Source organism: Mobula birostris, chromosome 7 (genome assembly GCF_030028105.1).
Source record: "Mobula birostris isolate sMobBir1 chromosome 7, sMobBir1.hap1, whole genome shotgun sequence".
Taxonomy (NCBI): Eukaryota; Metazoa; Chordata; class Chondrichthyes; order Myliobatiformes; family Myliobatidae; genus Mobula; species Mobula birostris.
Window position 1 is genome coordinate 20,772,885 of NC_092376.1, and position 20,213 is coordinate 20,793,097.

General features: G+C 37.8%; 1 protein-coding gene across 4 annotated transcripts in view; it reads left to right on the forward strand.

Moving 5' to 3' along the window:
- tubgcp5 (tubulin gamma complex component 5) overlaps window positions 1–20,213 on the forward strand; it is an 81,139-nt gene that overhangs the window by 45,470 nt on the left and 15,456 nt on the right. For all 4 annotated transcript variants that reach the window (XR_011886552.1, XR_011886551.1, XM_072262711.1 and 1 more), the window contains 8 exons: window positions 3,853–3,968; window positions 7,322–7,596; window positions 9,520–9,724; window positions 11,728–11,916; window positions 12,728–12,910; window positions 17,449–17,533; window positions 17,637–17,757; window positions 19,370–19,536. Coding sequence is in view for 2 of the 4 variants with exons in the window: in XM_072262711.1 (XP_072118812.1) it covers window positions 3,853–3,968; window positions 7,322–7,596; window positions 9,520–9,724; window positions 11,728–11,916; window positions 12,728–12,910; window positions 17,449–17,533; window positions 17,637–17,757; window positions 19,370–19,536 (1,341 nt within the window). In the remaining 2 variants the exon portion in view is untranslated. The remainder of the gene's footprint in view (window positions 1–3,852; window positions 3,969–7,321; window positions 7,597–9,519; window positions 9,725–11,727; window positions 11,917–12,727; window positions 12,911–17,448; window positions 17,534–17,636; window positions 17,758–19,369; window positions 19,537–20,213) is intronic.

The following is a 20,213-nucleotide window of genomic DNA, read 5'->3' on the forward strand; positions in this document are numbered from 1 at the left end:
CTTTGAGGCATCTATGAACATTGCCCCTAAGATCCTTTCTGTTCCTCCACACTGTTAAGAACCTTGCTATTATCTTTGTACTCCACCTTCACATATGATCTTCCAAAGTGAATCACTTTGCAATTTTCTAGATTGAACTCAATTTGCCACTTTTCTGCTCGGCTCTGCATCCTATCAATTCCAGATGTAACCTCTGTCAGCCTTTTACACTATCAACAATGTGTCATCTGCAAACTTACTAACTCGCCCTTCCATTTCCTCATCCAAGTCATTTATAAAAAGAACAAAGAGTAGGGGGTCTCAGACAGAGCCCATTTGTCACCAACCTCCAGGCAGAATATGTTCCATCTTCTGCCAGCCTTGGACTTCTGTGGGTAAGCAAATTCCAAATCTATACAGCTAAGTTACCATGAATCTCATGCCTCATGGTAACTTAACTGCATGGATTTGGAAAGGGAAACCTTGTCAAATGCTTTACTAAAATCCATATGCTCAATATCTACTGCTCTCCCAGATCAATTTGTTTTGTCACCTCTTTGAAAAACTCAGTTAGGCTCATCAGACAGGACCTTTGAGAAGCCACAAAGCTGTGCTGACTATCCTCACTAAGATAATGCTTCTCCAAATGCTTATATACCCTGTTCCTAAGAATCCTTTCCAATAGTTCGCCCACCACTAACATAAGACTCACTGATCCTGGTCTGCAGTACGCTGGATTATCTTTACTACCGTTCTTGAATAATGAAATGGTATTTTCCATCCTCCAATACTCTTGTACTACCCTTATGGCCAGAGATGACGCAAATATTGTTGACACCTTTACTTCCTGGAATAACTTGGGGGGATATCTCATCCAGCCCAGATCTGTCCCCTCTGACTTTACAAAGCACGCCATTCTCAAAAAAAAAATCAAACCAACCCCCGCCCCATGTGTAAAAGAAAAATAAATCATGCAAACGGCAGAAAAAATAGTGAAAAACTCAGACTATAAAACATAAAATTGAAAGAGTCCAGGCACATTCAGTTTGGCTCATTTCTAGTTCAATCCAGTGCGTCATTCTTTATCTGCAGGCCATCCCAATCAAAATCATGCAGAATAGCAATGTTTAAAACAAAAGGAGTGACTAGAAACAGATCTTAACACTTTAGTGATAAAATTACAGTATCTTCATTCAAAGCACAGGTACGTACAGTAGTTAGCAGTGCAGCCAATAGGGTATAGGGGAGCAAGTGACTGATTGCATTTGAAGATTCCATACTCTGGCCGTGTCATGCCCATTGGCTTAATTGCCTTCGCATTTTCCTTGAAGAACCTTTTTGGAGCCATTTCTGTAACTGTGGAGCCACATACAAACCGACCCATGTTCTATTCCATCTCTGTTAATGCATGTTAATGTTAGTCAAGTTATTTCCCTGCAGAGGTAAGAACATCATGAACTAAAACAAGACCAACTGCTTATTTCCTAGTTCCCTTTACATTGTTGTTATAACTACCCATTCAAGCTGAATTTGGCAGGTGCATATTTACATTCAGCTAAGTGTTTTTAGTACCCTCCTATTGTCAGCCTTGTGTTTTGCAGCATGGATGTTCCGATTGAAAACCATAGTTCCTATGTAGATGGCCCTGTTGAAGCACTTTTACCTTCAACAGCATTCTTGTGTAAAAGATTTCAGGTTGTTTAATGTCATTTCCAGTGCACAAAGGTAAAGGAGAACAAGATAATTGTTACTTTGGATCCAATGTAGCACAAAAGAAAGATAAAGAACACAATAATTACAAATACATAAGATAGCTTATGCATAGATTGATTTATGTCTGTAAATTATGCTTGGCACAGGAGTATCTGTATATAAGGTGACTGTGTAACGTGGAAGCAGGTTCATGGGTTTGGTGAGTGAGACAGAAAACACTGACTATGAACAAATATTAATCATTTATCTACAAAAAGTAAAAGGTTTGACCAAACATTTAAGTCCCCCTAAGTTACACAAACAACAAAACTAAAAATTCAACAAACAGATTCTTACTTAGAGGTCTTTTGGAGTATGCAGGCCTCTCCTTCACATGTTCTACCAGTCTGTTGGAGTAAGTACAATCTTCTATGCGGTGCTGTGCTGGGGCAATTGCATCAACACAGGTGATGCCAGCGGGCTCAATAAACTGATAAGAAAGCAGCTATGTTATAGGACTGGGAATGAACACACTGGAGGCTGTGGTAGGACAAAGGAACCTACAGAATATCCTGGCAATTCTGGACAATGTTTCTCACCCTCTGCATGCCACCTTGGCTGAACAGAGGAGCATTTTCAGTAATAGACTAAGACAATTGCACTGCTCCAAAGATCACTATATGAGGTCACACTTACCCTCAGCCATTAGTCTCTAATGAGTCAACCTATCGCCGGGGAGGTGATGATTCCCTCCTATTAGACTGTTTGAAGTAACTTATTTTTTATTCTTTCTTACTTCTAATATTTGTATATCTATGTACTTGTAATGCTACTGTGACAGTAATTAACTTTAGGATCAATAAGTTATCTATCTATTGAAAAGTGCTTGCAAAGCATAACTCCCCAATGGTTCTGTGAAACGTGCCCTGGAGACAAAGGGAAAGAGAGAGAGAAACCCACATGTGCTACCCTCTGAGGCACCCGGAACCAGATGCCGTCTGAGGAACTTAGAACCGGAAATTAGTGCCGTGTGCGCAGTCCAAACAATGAGAAAGAGCAGTGGCAGTTTTTAAACAGACCAATCAACGGTTAACACAGCGGAAGCGGCTTTCGACTGGCAAATAAGCCACATGGCTACATGATAGATTGACAGTAAATGATGAAGTAGTGGTAGTGAAGGGGTGTGTTAACTGCTGTGTCTCATATTTAGCAGAATTGCCATCACAAAAGAAATCTAAAGAACATAGTATGTATTTATCTGCAATCTGACCCGGATCTGGGCCGTACCCTCCAAATACCTGGACCTGCCTCTTGGTTTTTTTGCACTACCTTACTTCCCATTTTTCTATTTTCTATTTATGATTTATAATTTAAATTTTTAATATTTACTAATTTTAACTGTTTTTAATATTTTAAATATTTAATGTTTGTAATCCAGGGAGTGTGAAGCGCAGAATCAAATATGACTGTGATGATTGTACGTTCTAGTACCAATTGTTTGGCGAAAATAAAGTATAAAGTATCTGTTACTAAGTAATTTGAAATTGGTTTATTATTATTACATGTACTTAGTTTCCCTGTTTATTTCCTGGGCATTTAAGCTTATGATACTGCTTTCAACTACACAATAAACATGGCGATATTTATTGGTAAAGTTCCTAATTTTATGTGCATTTTCTTGACCTGGTATCTGGTTGGAAAAGAAGGACTGGTTGTAGAGGCAGTTGGTTATCACAATCTTGGAAATTGAATATGGTCAGAACAATTCAAAGTTCAAAGTACTGTAAATTTTATTCTCCAAAGTACATGTATGTACAACCCTGAGATTCATTTTCTTATGGACATGCTCAATAAATCTATCGCTAGTAACTAAAACGGGATCAATGAAAGATCAACTAGAGCGCAGAAGACAGCGAACTATAGAAATGTAATTATAGATATTGAGCAATAGCCAACGAGAACATGCGATAAAATGTCCTTGAAAGTGAGGTGGTTGGTTGTGGTAACATTTCAATGATGGGAGTAACTGAAGTTAAGTGTAGGTATCCCCTTTTGTTCAAGAGCTTGATGGTTGAGGGATAGTAGCTGGTCTTGAAGTTGGTAGTGCGAGTCCTGAGGCTCTTGTACCTCCTGGATGTGAGGCTATCTTGAGTTGAACTGTCTCTAACGTTCTCTTTGCAGGTGTCTCTTCTCTTCTCTTTGTGGGTGGAAACTGTAAGGCCCTATCTTGAAATTGTGGATGAGTGGATAGTCCATGGAAATCTGTCTGACCCTGCAAAAGAATTCATTATCCAGAGGTACAAAATTGTTAATCACCTTCATTACATTGTATGATGTTATATTTGTTACTGATTGTAATTTACTGGGCAAAGTCTTTTTAGGAGTTATTTATGATTCTGTTCTGCATTTAACTGATCTGATAAATTTAGCATTTATTATTATTTACATAGAGAGATACCATTTCATAGAAGGGTATGGGTGAACTGTCTGTATGGGCAGTGAGGGGAAAAATAAGACTTTTTGTAGTTTGAGTATATGCTAAGCTTTTCTGGATAGATAAATTTCCTCTTAGTCTTCCTTGCCCTCTTGTGCATGGCTAGAAAGAGAAATCTATACTTAAGATCATTGATGAGTCAGCTGGTTAATTCAGTGTGTAGTGCAGTTAATTTGTCTCAATTAGGTAATGGTAAAGTTGTTACATTGTCTTATGTACACTGGTTAGAACGGAAAAGTGATCCAAAATTGATATTCAGAATCTCTGGCTAACTTGATTGGAGTTTTGTCTGTGAATTTTGTGCACTGAAGACAAGAGTTAATCTTCATTGTAATACTTCCATAGATGGATAGCTTGCACGACTCATATACGGTAGACCTTCACTTTGTGTGTGAGCTTTGAAGACCCTGAGCTGCCTATGAAACTGTGTCCTAATAAGTAGTTCACTGACAAGAGGCTGAGCAAATTTGGTGGGGGGGGGGGGTAGAAAAAGGAACATTTTTTCTACTACTTGAGTGGTTTTTGTGGTTACTTGTTGATCTGACAGACCAGAGAGGCTTCTAGCTCAATTCCTGGCTTTTGACAACCTCAATGATCTTGGTGACTTCAGGGACAGATGATTTTAATCTTGAGTTGGCAAGAACTAAAATGATGAAATCTTCATTTTTAATTCTGAAGCATTAATAGTTCAGTGTAAATTAATTATGAAAGTACATATATATCACCACATTCATTTTCTTGCGGGCATACTCAATAAATCCAATTAACATAATAGAGTCAATGAAAGACCACACAGACTGGACACACAACTAGTGTGCAAAAGACAAAAAACCGTGCAAATACAAAAACAAAGAATAAATAATAATAATAAATAAATAAGCCGTAAAGATTATTATTATTATACTTTCTGAGCAAGATGCATTACACATTGCATTCAACTACTGTTCAATATTTTCTGAAGAGGAAGAACAAGACTGGAGAAAACAGAAAAATGACAAATTAAAAGGTAAAAATTTGACAAGTATTTAAGACATCGCTGGACAATATTATGGTGAAAGGAAAGGGAATAAGTAGATCTTTTCTTATTCTCTCCTTATCCGCTTCCCTTCTAGAAAAGGGGTACGTGGTTTTGATAGCTTCAGCTTAAGTTCCCTTCTTGATTTTTTCCACTACATTGTCTGTAGCTGCCGTTCCGAGTCCAATATTATTTAAACTGAAAAATTGGGTCTGCATTGTCATTTAGGACCTATGTTTGGTTACATGTAGAGATGATTTTAAGCATACACTCTAGAAATTTGCTCGGGGCATCCAAGTTGGTCTTTCAGCAAACATTGGAGAGAATTGTAAATCGATTGGACATTTGCCATTTCAAAGATTCAAAGTACATTTACTATCAAAGTACATATACAGTATGCAACTTGAGATTCATTTTCCCACAGACAGCCATGAAACAAAAAAACCATTGAACCTGTTCAAAGAAAAACACCAACCCCCCTGCATTAAAAAAAACAAACCATGCAAGCAACAAAGAAAACAAGTGAAGAACACCAAACCACAAATGTCATCAAGATTCCAGGCATACTCCGTCCAGCTGAGTTCAGCCCAATCCAGCACTGTGTCATTCGCCATCTAATATGAAAAGTGGTTAAGTAAGGTGGTTTTCAGAGGAAACCCTGTGTGGCACTGCAAAATACAAAATGCTGAAGGGTGCAACTGAATTGTGTTACTTAAGGGCTCATGTTCCTAAGATTGGGTATTTCAAGACGGTGATGTGTTTTGTTTTAAAAAAAAAAGGCATCTGGTATTTTGAGTTTTAAGGAAATGAGGCTAAACGTAATAAATCTATAGTATCTATATGATTAGGACTTAGATAAACTACTATGCTAATATACACTCAGTTTATTGGGTACTCTTGTATACCTGCACGTTAATGCAAATATCTAATCAGTCAATTGTGTGGTAGCAACTCAATGCATAAAAGCATGCAGACACGGTCAAGAGGTTCATCTGTTGTTCAGACTGGGAAAGAAATGTGATTCAAATGACTTTGGCTGTGGAGTGATTGTTCGTGACAGATGGGGTGATCTGCAACTGCTGATCTGGGATTTTCAGGTACAACAGTCTCTATTATGGAGAATAGTGCAAAAACAAAAAAAAAACATCCAGTGAGTGTCAGCTTTATGAGTGAAAATTCCTTGTTAATGAGAAAGGTTAGAGGAGAATGGCCAGACTGTTTCAAGCTGACAGGAAGGTGACACTAACTCAAATAACCACTTAAGTGGTATGCAGAGGAGCATCTCTGAATGCATGACACATCAGACCTTGAAGTGGATGAGCTACAGCAGCACTGGGATCCACTCCAGTATCTAATAAACTGGCCATTGAGAGTAAATTCATGGAACTTGCATGGAATAATTTCCAAGAATGGCAAACTATACAAAATTGATATTGGAATCATTTTCACTGGCAAGGTAGGCCAGCTTTTTAAATGAGGAAAAGCTCTGATTGAATTTATCTAAATCATTCATCCATCCCACAATGTGAGGGAGTAAAAATCTGTGTTATGATTCTGTTACAATGTACAGACGTGAATTTAAAAGCGTATTGGCTTGTAGAAAGAAATAATCAGTGTCAAAGCTGTCATGAAGACAGGAAATATTGAGCATTGAGTGATTTGCACAAGCATTTACATCAAGTAGATACCATTGTAGTTTTTCAGGGAAAAAAAACTCGTTCATTGGTAGAAAATGCATAACTTATATTTGGATTGTTCTTGAAATAGGTGAGTATATACGTACTGTACTATTTAGTTTCTTGTTGAGCTGTTATGTAGTTGTAATTAAAGTTCAAAATTACCTCATTCTTCACTAACATCATTTCAATCCTCTGCGTTGCTTTATGCATAAATTTACCCATTGAGAACGTTTTAAAACTTCTGCAACTGACTCACCATAGTAAATATTTATTAAGGGATAATTATGTCATCAAGGGTAAAATAAATAATTTGCCTGCCATTTACTGGTGTTGTGTAGGAGGCATGAGTAACTGTACAATGGTACTAATGATATTTCAGGAAACGTATTAAAACAATGGCAACAAGAAACTGCAGCTATTCCTTAAATGATGTTTTTATCACCAATTTATTTTATACACTAGAAACAAAGATGTCCCAGTGAATCATAGAGATTTCTGGCATTCTACTTGTACGTTGTTTAGCGTGTCTGAAAAGACTGGAATGAATGAAAATACGAATGATGGTGCAGGCAGCAGTAGCACCATTGATCAAGAAAATTCCAGTAAGCAGCACACAATGGTCTCTTTCCTGAAACCAGTGATCAAACAGATTATTATGGCTGGCAAATCAATGCAGCTGCTCAAGAACCTGGAAAGTAAGGACAACCAAGGCCTCCCAATGGAAAACACTCACCGAGGTAAGGAAAATAATTGCAATGGGACAAAGAAATGACCAGATGAACTCTTAAGTATTTTACATCAGTCTTCACTGGGGAAGACACCAGCAGTGTGCCTGAAAAGGAGAATCAGAATACCAGTCTGATCTGGCGTGCATTGTAATAGAAAGCATTTCAAAATTGCAAGTTCTGATACTATCCTGGGATCATTGATTTGTTTTAATAACTCAGGTTCTTCCTCATTCAACTTGAGTGAGAAGAAGTTGATGTATTAAGAATCTACTTATGTAATGTTTTGAGTGTCCTAAATGACTAATTTATTCTCTTGACCCCCAACAGAAGGAGTTGGAACTTGGACACACCTTTGCTCCATCACTGTGCTTATTTATTCACAATCAATTAATGGCTCATGTCAGATGAGCCTTATGGGGCAAATTATCATTTATGTGCATTGTACAAAAGTACCTGAACTTTACCCGTGTATTTTTCTTATAGTTTAGGACCTCATATCTGGTAATAGCTTCATGAGCCTAAAAAATCATTTGCTATTGCACAATATGTTATTAAGATTCCACTTTGCCCTTGTGTGAAATAACATTTTAAAAAGTGAAATGAATAGGGAGTGAGAACATCTACTTCAACTTGGTGGTTAAATTCATCAGCCCATATAAATAGCTACTTTAATACAGGAAACAATTTTTGCCTTAAATCTGGTTATTGAGTTGGAACTGACTCCAGCTAGTCCAGCCAAGTGGAGATAAGGATTTGGGTAACAGTTTATTAGCTTAATGTCTGGCAGTGTACTTGTTTAAGTGAGAATTGAGTAATTACCATAGTTTCTCTGTGAGCAAGAGATTCAAGCTGCAGTATTCTAAATGAAAGCAAGGCAAGTATAGATATAGGTCGCCTGCAAGGCTTTAATGTCTGGGGGCTTTTGCTATGCTTGCATGGTTGGGGGGGGGTCAGTGCTTCTTCAGGTGCAGTATATGGGAGGGGGAGAGGTGATGGTTTGGTTGCTGCTTGTGTATGGGGGAGGGAGGACTTTGGGGTTCTGATGTTACTAGCAATCATTCTTTGGGCATTTTTGTTTTGTGGGTATCTGTGGAGTGAAAATTTCAGGTTGCATACTGTATACATTCTATGATATTAGATTGAACAATTTGAATTTGATTGTTATATTTAATAATTAATTTTTGAGCAGTGATCTTGTGTTATTTTATTTAGTACAAAGGCCTCAGTATTTTTTAAAATTATGTAACTTGTATCACAATAAAATTACTTACGTGCGTAGTTTAATAAATCAGGTAAAAAGCATAAAATTCACTGTGTGAAAATGGGTATGTTCAGATTAATGATAGGAAAATGACTTTCTGTACTTCCAGTTTTAATTAAGACAGGAAGGCAGACATCTTGCTCTCTGGATTTGGTCAGTAATTAAATTATTTGAGGCTTCATTTTAACTAGTTTAATTTCAGCATAACAGATTTGCCCTTGAAACACTGTTGAGGAATCGAAGCAGTGTGCCACTAGCCTCGATGCCTTGCTCATAGTTTCCTTAAAAATTTGTCCTGTAATGACCAAGTGCCTTGACCTCTCCCTGATGTACCTGGTTTTCCTCCTTTCCCCATGCCCCTCCCATTTTCATTCCCTATGTCTTTCTATACCTGCTGTGAATTGTACTTAACTGATGCATCCACTCCCTTTGGCAACTGTCCAATCAGTTAGTCGAGCAGCCTGTCAGTCTGGTTGGCAGTGAGGACGGGAATATACTGAAGAAAAAAATACAAGAGGTACTGTTTTAAATTTTCAGAGCCTTCAAGAAATTCATGCCTCCTCACTTCCCATTTGTGTTTTTTCTTTCATTCTTCCTACAAATCATACATCCATATTATTAAGGGAATAGATGTAGTTTTATGAAATTCACTTGGCACATTTTCTTTGTAGATGCTGAAAGAAAAAGTTTGTATGCGCTATTCCTGGAGTCACTTCAGTCCTGCCTTCGTTATGGGGAGGGTGCTGAATCCTGTGAACGTATGGTTCCAGAGCAACAAGCCACTAAAGAAAGCTTGATCAAGGTGCAGTCTATAGTTGCTCGGCACCTTGAACTCGATGATGTTCATGATCCTTTATTAGCAATAACGTTTGCAAGGTAATGCTTCAATGATTAGCAATGATTATTGTAAGCACAAGTGTTACTGTATACTGTATATATTTGGTGAGCCACTGGCATTCGGATACTTTATTTTTGGTAACTTCCTTTCACCCACATTTTGTACTGATCAAGATTGACATTGTGAATGTACATACTGCACTTCAAATGCTCCCAGATTAGACATTAACATCTGCATAATTGTACATTTTGCTATTGTAGGCTTCTCCCACTAGTAACTACACAACAACTCCATAAGTCTCATTTTCCTAAAGCACATTAGTAATGACTCATTAGCTTAGGCATAATTTCAAAAAGACTTTTTGTTGTAAATTGAAAACAAGATGTGCTTCCTACAGACAGAGGAGGAAGAATCAGTAAGCGGATGATCCTAGTCTGTAGTAATGAGCTATTGACAGACATCAAAAGTACATCACTTATAATTGTGGTAGGCATTGTCATCATTTGGAACTCATGGTGCATAACCTAGCATTTTCATTTAGACATGACTGTTTCTTGTATTCGCCCAGTCTGCTGAGTTAACTCATAGTATAGGTACCAAAATGAAATTCCAGCAAGTACATTTCTCAATAGTACATTGATTGGGGAGACTTTACCATCTCTTAAACCCTTATCACAGGAAGTTGCACTTGCCAAAGAAGTCTGTGTATTTAAAGCTGCAACTTCAGTTTCACCGTTATCTGACACATGATACTAGATTGTGGCTGCTCTTGATAATATTAGAACATAATATTTTTTTCTGCATTGACAGCTGTAATTTTGCAAAATATAAATAGAAAATGCTTTCTATAATATGGAAATCGATAAGTATGTGGGACTTTACAAAGTGCAAATGAGCTAATATATATTAGTAGTAACCTTTTTTTTCTGGATCTTGTCAAGTTTATTGGGAATGGAATAGTTGCCATTCTGCTGATTTTCTCAATAAGTAGCAAATTTTAACCTCCTTGTCCAAAGATGTTAAGTGTAATTTAATGTGAATATATTATGATATAGTGGAAGTTCAGAGTTCAAATACACTACTAGATATGGGTCACCACGGTTGTGTAGTAGTTAGTGCAATGCTATTACAGCTTGGAGTTCAGAGTTCAGTTCCAGTTCCTCTGTAAGAAAGTTTGTATGTTCTTCCTGTGTGCATGTGGGTTTCCTCCAGGTTCTCCAGTTCCTCCTGCAATCCAAAGATGTATTGGTTAGTAGGTTAATAGGTCATTGTACATTGTCCTGTGATTAGGCTGGGGTTAAATCAATGGGTTGCTGGGCAGTGCGGCTCAATGGGCCAAAAGAGTTTTTCTGTGCTGTATCTCTAAATAATAAGAGCAAAGTATCTGTGGTGTTTTCGCCATTACATGATACATGATCTAGCTGTGGCTATTCTTGATAATATCAGAACACTTTTTTGGCATTGATTGGTCAGCTGGTGGCGTAGTGGCATCAGCACCGGACTTCGGAGCGAAGGCTCCCGAGTTCAAATCCAGCCGGCTGCTTTGCACGCTTTCCATCCGTGCTGGGTTGAGTGTCAAGCTAGCAACTTGGCCTCATAAAAATAAGAAAGCCTGCTAAAAAAAAATGCCGTCATGACGGCGTCCCAATTACTCCACTTGGAGTTAAGGGCTTTCTTCTTCTTCTTCTTCTTTGCATTGATAGCTGTAATTTTGCAAAGCATAAATAGAAGATGTTTTCTATAGTGTAGAAGTCTATAAGTAAATTTGTGCTAATGCTGTTGGTTAATTTTATTAGAGACTTATGGTACTACTACTGTTCAGCATCTAAAATATATTAACTGATTTCTCAAATTTGAATATTTAAAATATTATTGGTCAATGAAAAAAGTATCCCACAGTAACATTACACAGAAATCTTGAATATTCTATAGAATCCTTCTGTGGTATTTAAAATGTAATGCATTTGGTGTATGAATACTAATTCAACTGTAGTAAAAATCCTGATGTGACAATTTATTGTCATTGATTTAACTTTTGCAGGTTATACATGGAACAAAATGATTTTCATGAAAGATTCAGCAGTGGCGATGTCAATGTGGATAGATCCTCAGAATCAGTGACCTGCCAGGCATTTGAGCTCACTCTTCGCTCATGTTTGTATCCTCACATAGAGAAACGGTACCTGGAATGTTGCGGAAAATTAATGCAAACTCTGAAGACAGATTACAAGTAAGAGAAAAATTAGTATTATTCTTGTACTTGAGATGCAGTTAAGATTAAGCTAATATAATTAGTTAAAGGCAAATTAAAGTTACATGTTTGTGCTCTAAAGTTATTGCTTTGCAGTTATCTAGCACAAATTATTCAACTGTTCATATCCTAATTTATAATAAAAATTCAGCTGTCTGAAGCTTTAATAAATGGTACTTTAGAGGGAACAGCAAGGCCAATGTTGGGTTAATTGGCACAATTTGTTTGACTGGCAAACAAATCAGAAACAACATATATGATAAACGTGCCTCAAAATTAGACTGTATATCCAGTTTGGTCTTTCATTCCTACAAGAATAGACAAATATTTAAAAGTCTAGCTTAATTTTTTTCTGAGTTTTGCATTTACATTAGTTTATGTTATTTTATATTTTTGTTAAAAAAAACAATTCTATAGTCATGATTTTATTGATTCCATAATTAATTTACATTTCAAGTACTTCAACTGCAAGTTCAGATATCTGATATCGAGACTAATTATTGTTTGGTGCAATGAGAAATATTTTATACCCCAGCCAACAGTGCCCTTTTTCTAGGGGTTCACATGCTTCAATTAACAGCAAGAAAATGAAATGAGTGGAATGAATTGTTAAACTTTTTTCAATGCTTTATTGAACTTGCCACCTAAGGCTCATTCTCATTTTTTTCTTGCCTGACTCTGGCTAATTATTCATTTGAAATTAATGAAATTAAACCATTTTCCCACATTGGCAATTTTTGAGGGCAAGGTGTTTAAAAATAATGTAATAAATAACTGTTTTTCCCTTTAGGCTTGTGGAGTATCTTCAAGCCATGAGAAATTTCTTTCTCTTGGAAGCTGGAGAGACCATGTATGACTTCTATGTAGCTATTTTTGATAAAGTAAAGGAGAAGGAATCCTGGCAACACTTGTCATTTTTAAACGGCCGGTTACAAGAGGCAGTTGGACAACGCTATCCTGAAGATAGCTCTCGGTAGGTTCACGTCTTTCGATTTCCTGAAGGTATTTAATCAAAGACATTATAAGTATTAGTGACCTTGGAGAGGATTTGATGTTCTTCAAGTAGTACAATGATTGGGACTAGGCAGAAAATGGTTCAGCACAGCCAAGAAGGGCCAAAAGGCCTGTTTTGTGCTGTAGTTTCTATGGTTCTATGATATCCATCTATTAGGTTGAAATTACAGCCATGTTTCACCAACAACATTTGGTTCCAAGACTGATGAATTGTAGTGAAATACATTTAAATTAGTTAATTGAAATTTATTCCCTATTCTCCAAAATCTTGTTCCAGATCAGGACATTGAAAAGTTTCTTTGCAGTAGGTAGAAACATGACAAGCAAATGAGAATATAGGACGTACAGACCAGGAACAGGTCCTTTGGCCTCCAGTGCTGTGCCAAACCAAATAAGTTAGTAATCAATTGGCCAACTAAACTAATTCCTTATGTCTACATAATGTCCATTTTCCTCGCATTCATGTGCCTATCTAAACATTCCTTAAAAGTCCCTGCTGTATCTGCCTCTACCTCCACCCCAGACAACGCATTCCAGGCACCAACCACTCTGTGTTTAATAAAAACGTGCCTCTCGCGACTCCTTTAAAATTACCCCCCTCATTTTAAATGCATGCCTTCTGGGACAAAGATACTGTCTGTCTACTCAATCTATGCTTCTCATAATCTTGTAACCCTTTATCAGATTTCCCCTCAGTCTCCACCAGAAAAACAACCCAAGTTTGTCCAACCTCTCATTATAACACATGCCTTCTAATCCAGGCAGCATCCTGGTAAACCTCTTATGCACCCTCTCTAAAGCCTCAATATTCCTCCTATAATGGGGTGACCAGAACTGTATGCAGTACTTCAGATGCCACCTAACTAGAGTCTTATAAAGCTGCAACATAATTTCCTGACCTTTGAACTCAGTGCCTCGACTAATAAAGACAAGTATGCCATATGCCTCCTTAACTACCCTATCAACCTGTGCAGCCACTTTCAGGGAGCTCTGAACTCGGACTCAAGATCCCTCTGCTCATCAACGCTGTTGAGGGTGTTGCCGTTAACAGTGTACTGACTCTTAACATTTGACCTACCAAGGTGCAGAACTTTACATTTGCTCGGGTTTAGACAAATAGATATACTTTATTGATCCCGAGGGAAATTGGGTTTCGTTACAGCCGCACCAACCAAGAATAGAGCATAAATATAGCAATACAAAAACCACAAACAGTCAAACAACAAAATGCAAACTATGCCAGATGGAAAATAAGTCCAGGATCAGCCTGTTGGCTCAGGGTGTCTGACCCTCCACAGGAGGAGCTGCAAAGTTCGATGGCCACAGGCAGGAACAACCTCCCGTGCCGCCCAGTGTTGTATCTCGGTGGAATATGGCCGAAGTCCAACAGCAAAAAGTTCAATATCCGGTCTACAAACATGTTCCTCGATTGTAATATGACCCGGATTGCACCATCTGTTGTTAACCAGAACAGTAAGCACCCAACTCCTTTACACTTACCGCTCTCAGTGCACTTCCGGTCAGCCCGAATGGTCTGGAAGCCGTCCATGGAAAAGTTTTGATGGGGTATGTCCTCGTGCAGCCCCGTTCCAGTGAAACGCATAACACTGCACTCCTGAAATGTTCTCTGACGCCTGGCTAGCGCCGTGAACTCATCCATGTTATTACCCACCGATCTCCTCTTCTCCATAAGTCTCTGTTGTCTCAACCCGGTCCTCTTTCCTCGACTTTATGATCCCCCTCTGCATCCTCTGTGTGTTTTCCTCCAGATTTCAGCAGGGGTGTCCGCCGCTCTGCTTGCTAAACCGGCCGGCATAAGCTCAGTCAGCTGGTCCCTGGAATACACAATGCGACCATGCTTCTGTCCCGCTAATGAAACGTGTCGGAATGTAACTATTTCCAGCGCTAAAAACCCAAATAAAACACTCTACCAGCATGTTAGAGAGGGTGCAGCTTCCACGTGTTACCGTGAAAAAAAACAAAAAAAAAAACATGTTAAAAAGTAAGAAGAAAAATGTAAGAATACTGGTTGGAACGGCTGTAACAGGCAGCATGCACGACCGGCGCATGCGCACTGGATTCATCTGCCATTTCTCCGCCCATATCTGCAACTGATCTATATCCTGCTGTATTCTTTGGCAGTCATCTAATTTTTCACAACATTACCAAACTTCATATCATTTGCAAACTTACCATCTACGTTTTAATCTGGGCATTTATATATATTACAATAAGCAGAGGTCCCAGTGCAGATTCCTGCAGAACACCACTAATTACAAACCCTGAGCTAGAATAAATCCCTTTGACCATCACCCTCTGTCTTCTTTGGGCAAACCAGTTCACTATTGATCCCACACATCTTAATCTTCTGGATGAGACTCCTATGATGGACGTTGTCAAACGCCTTACTAAAATCCATGCAAACAACATCTACAGCAGTACCTTCATCAATCACCCTTGTCACCTGGTTTTAAAAAAAACTCAATCGAATAAGTAAAAGATGACTTGCCCCATACAAGGCCATGCTGGCTCTCCTTAATTAGGCTATGGTTTTTCAAAAGCTGATAAATCCAGTCCCTAAGAATCCTTGGCAGTAACTTCCCTAACACTAATGTGAGACTCACCACTCTATAGTTTCCAGGATTATCCCTAGTTCCCTTCCTGAACAGTGGAACAACATCAGCTACTCGCTAGTCTTCCGGGGTCTTGCCTGTGACTAGAGAGGACACAATGATATTGGATAAAGCTCCAGCACTCATTACTTGCCTCTCTCAGTAACCTGGAGTATTTATCATCAGGCCCTGGGGACTTTATCCAACTTAATGTTCTTTAAGAGACCCAACACTATCTCCTCCTTTACTACAAAATGCCTCAGCATATGAATGTTCTCAGCGCTGATCTCCCTATATTCCACGTCCTTCTCCTTGGTAAATACTGATGTAAAGTACTCATTAAGGACCTCACCCAAATCTTTTGCATCTAAACAAGTGTTCTCCCCTTTATCCTTGAGTGGTCCACCTTCTCCCTAGTTATCCTCTTGTTCCTGATGTACATAGAGAATGCCTTGGGATTCTCTTTAAAATTGCTTACCAAGGACTTTTCATGGCCTCTCCTGGCTTTCCTAATTCCCTTCTTGAGTTTTTTTTCTCTGACTTCTTTATAATCCTCCAGGGCTCTGTTTGATTCTAGCTTCCTAAGCTTTACATACTTCTCCTTTTCTTCTTGAGTTCATCACATCCCTTGACATCCAAGATTCTCTTATCTTACCGTCCCTGTCCTTCCTTCTGACTGGAACATGTCTGTCCTGTATTCTGTACAGTTGGTCTTTAAACAACACCCTCCACATATCAGATGTGGCCTTGCCCATATACAGCTGTTCCAATTAACTCTTCCTAGTTCCTGCCTAATTCCATCGTAATTTGCCCTATTCCAGTTTAATATTCTCCCACAAGGTCCATACTTATCCTTATTAATAATCATCTTCAAACTGAAGGGGTTGTGGTCACTGTTCATGAACTGCTTACCCACTTACAGGTCAGTCACCTGGCCAGCCCAGGTTCATTTACCAACACCAGATCCAGTATATCCCCTTCTCTGTTGGATTATCTACATAATAATTTAAGAAACCCTCCTGAATGTGCCTTAAAAAAAAACCCTCCCCCATCTAAACCACTTGCACTCGTAAGATCTTAGTTTATATTAGGGATGTTGAAGACCCCATGACAACCCTATTGTTTTTACACCTTTCCTTATTCTGACTGCATATCTGTTCCTCGATGTCCTGGTGATTATTAGTTCTGTTGTACAATCCCATCAGTGATTACATCCTTCCTATTTTTGAGTCCTACCTATATAGACTCAGTTCCATTATGTCCCTTCTGAGTGCAGCTGTGATACTGTCCCTGATTAGTAGTGAAACACCCCCTCCCCACCTTTTTACCTCCCCTTCTATCTTTTCTAAAGTATCAAAACCCTGGGATATTAAGCACCCATTCCTGTCTCTCTTTCAAACAAGTCTTTATAATGGCCACAAAATCATGGTTCCATGCACTGATCAATGCTCTAAGTTCATCGCCTTTACCTGTAATACTCCAAGCAGTACAATATACACACTTCAGACTATCTGCCCTATTCTTTCTGATGTGGTGCTCTGGTTCCCATCCCCATGCCAAACTACTTTAAACCCTCCTGAGTAGCACTAGCAATCCCAGCCAGGATATTGGATCCCCTTTAGTTTAGCTGCAACCTGTCCATCTTGCATAGGTTGCCCCTGTTTGAATATTCCTTGTTTGTTTTTGTTTTAAATTTAAACTTTTGTCCTGAAGATCCTGACAAGCCACTTGATAAAATGAGAGTCTGACGCACATCTTGTAAGGCATGACCATCCACTGTTATGCAATTGGACTTCAGTGACTAATTCTTATCCAATAATTATATTTTGTTTGTAGTTTATATTTTGCTTGGTATTTTCATCTGTCTTTGAACTTTCATTTCTAGGTTGTCCATTTATTTAGAAAATGTTGACATCGGCAAAAAGAGACTTCCTGTGCATTCTATTGATGGTCTCACATTGAGCTACAAGGTGTGTTTAAGGTTCTTTCTCTCAGACATTCAAGTATCAGTTTGAATTGGTTTGTAGTATTGCTCAAAAGGTTGCAAATTGTTTTCTTTCTTTTTGAAAACAGGTACCTTGGCCTGTTGATATTGTTATCAGCTCAGAATACCAGAAGATTTATAATCAAGTGTTTATACTTCTGCTGCAAATTAAATGGGCTAAATACAGTCTTGATGTTCTGAGGTTTGATGGTAAGATAGACTAATTTTTCATAAGAAAAATTTATTGGTAGTGATGTGCTAGTAATATCCAATAAAGCTTAGATAAGCATACGAATAGGAAAGTTTGAACAGGATATGGGCCAAACACAGTCAAATGGGATCAGTTTAGATCGGCATCTTGGTTGGCGCGGAGAAGTTGGGCTAAGGGGCCTGTTTCCACGCTGTATTAGAACATAGAACATAGAACAGGCCCTTCGGCCCACAATGTTGTGCTGACCCCTCAAACCCTGCCCAGCTTAAATTCCTCCATATACCTGTCTAGTAAAGTCTAGTACTGCTCTATGTACATTTACCTTACCCCCAGGTAAAAATAAATATGCCCGATAATGTTCTAAAAGTATTTATGAATGCAGTAAAATTTTTAAATACTATTCTACTGCAGCTGCTTTACTAGATGGAGCATTACTGGTTAAGGAATGAAAGTTATTTTTGTCCTCTTGATCTATGTGAAAATGTAAATGGTTGTTACCATTATCAAAGTGTTGTCATTACCAGAGAAAACTGTTGTCTTGCTTACCAGATAAGCCGTTGCCAACATTTATATGATAAATGTGTCTTTCTTCTATCCATTTCCATTCCTTGGGATGCCGTTTTGTAATAGTGCTTGTCTGAGTATTGAATTGCATGAATCTACTTACCAAAAAAATGCATTTGCTATTATTTTCCAAATTATCCATGTCATTTTATTCAATGTAGTTGGAGAGTTTTAGGCATTTGCTGTAATTTTGAATGATTCTTGGTATTAAATCTTCTCCCAGAAATTGATTTGGTTATTTTTATGCGATTAATTTGAGTTGTAGAAATTGTACCAGATGAAAGACCAATTTAATTTACCTACAGCTAATTGGAACATAAGAAACAGGAACAGAGTTGCCCAATCAGGTCTTTGAGCTTGTTACATCATTTAATAAAATCAGAGAGCTTTGAATTGGCATGAATAATGTTGATAAAAGTCTGAGTCTTTTCCTTTTTAAATAGATTGGGTAAAAATTTTTTAAAATATCAGTTCAAAATTTTCAATTGCTCGTGGGTATTATTGGACTGCAGGCACTGAGAAAATAAGCTTTCCATACTTATTCAACTAACTCTCTAAAAACCTCAGCTGCAGCAGTTGCCATGCTTTATGTCCCTAGATAAGTGAAGAGGAAATCAGTTCAGGTAAAACATTCCTGATTAACATTTAATAATTTTTATTTTTTATCCACTTTTTAAACTCTCATTTAATCTAACTTTGTTTTCTTTATTTTCTCTCACAATTTTAACTTTAGTTCATCTAATTTGATGAGGGAGTAATATACTGCTTGTCCTTAACTAGATGGCTAGCTGTCTAAATTTTCAGATTGCCCTGCGTATAATTTGCAGAGAGGAGAAAAAAATTGAAGACTATTAGACATAGGAACAGAATTAGGTCCGTTGTGCCTGCTCCATTTTACTTGAATTTAATGTGAAGAAAAAAATCCGAGAAGGAACAAAATATTTGACAACCTCAAACTCTGTTCCATGGGAATTTTAAATGCATTGTAATGTGTATGTACATTGTGAACTATAAAATTATTTATTGTTCAAACAATTGTAATTACAGAATGTGATGAAGCTTATGATAAAGCGCAAGCAACTCTTATTAAGGATTCCAGTTGGTCATTTCAAGCACAGAAGACATCTGTCAGACAGCAAATTCACAGGATGTTTCTGCTTAGGGTTAAACTTATGCATTTTGTCAACAGCTTACATAATTATATTATGACCCGGGTGAGGCTTTCTTTGTAAATGAGAAAAGTTAAATTATTGTAGTGATTGTTCTGATGAAGTATAAACCATTCTACTCTTGCCAACATAAATTTGATTTTTTTTCCTGGTAATTGTCTGATGTGTTAACTTCTTTGCAGCTGAGTTTTACTTTCACTTTTCCGAGAATTAACATGTTAGCTTGTTTCTTTCTTTTTATTTATTTGTACATCTTTCCCTATGTAAATTTCTCAAAGCACTATCTGTTCTTTTTGTCAATTCTTCTAGGGTAGTTTGTTTTCATTTTAATGTTATAAATTTAGTATTTCAAATCAGTCAGATTGTGACAGAAGAATTTAGTTCATTCATGGTATCTGTTTAAGCCCTCATATTGATTCTCCTTCTGAACTCCATGTGCCTAGAATTAGCATATGCCCACAATAGACACTGCAAGCCTAGAACACAGGGCTTGCATCGCTTTGAAAAATTTGACAAACCAACCTCCAAAGTGCAGTAAACTAAGCCCTAATTTATTTTTTCCCTTCTTCTCTGTTTATTAAACCTTCTGCCACTTGAGACATGGAAATGGTTGTAATTGGGCTGTTGTAACTTATAGTAATTTTTATATTTTGCACTGTACTGCTGACACAAAACTCAAATTTCATGACATATGTCAGTAATAATAAAACTGCTTCAGATTC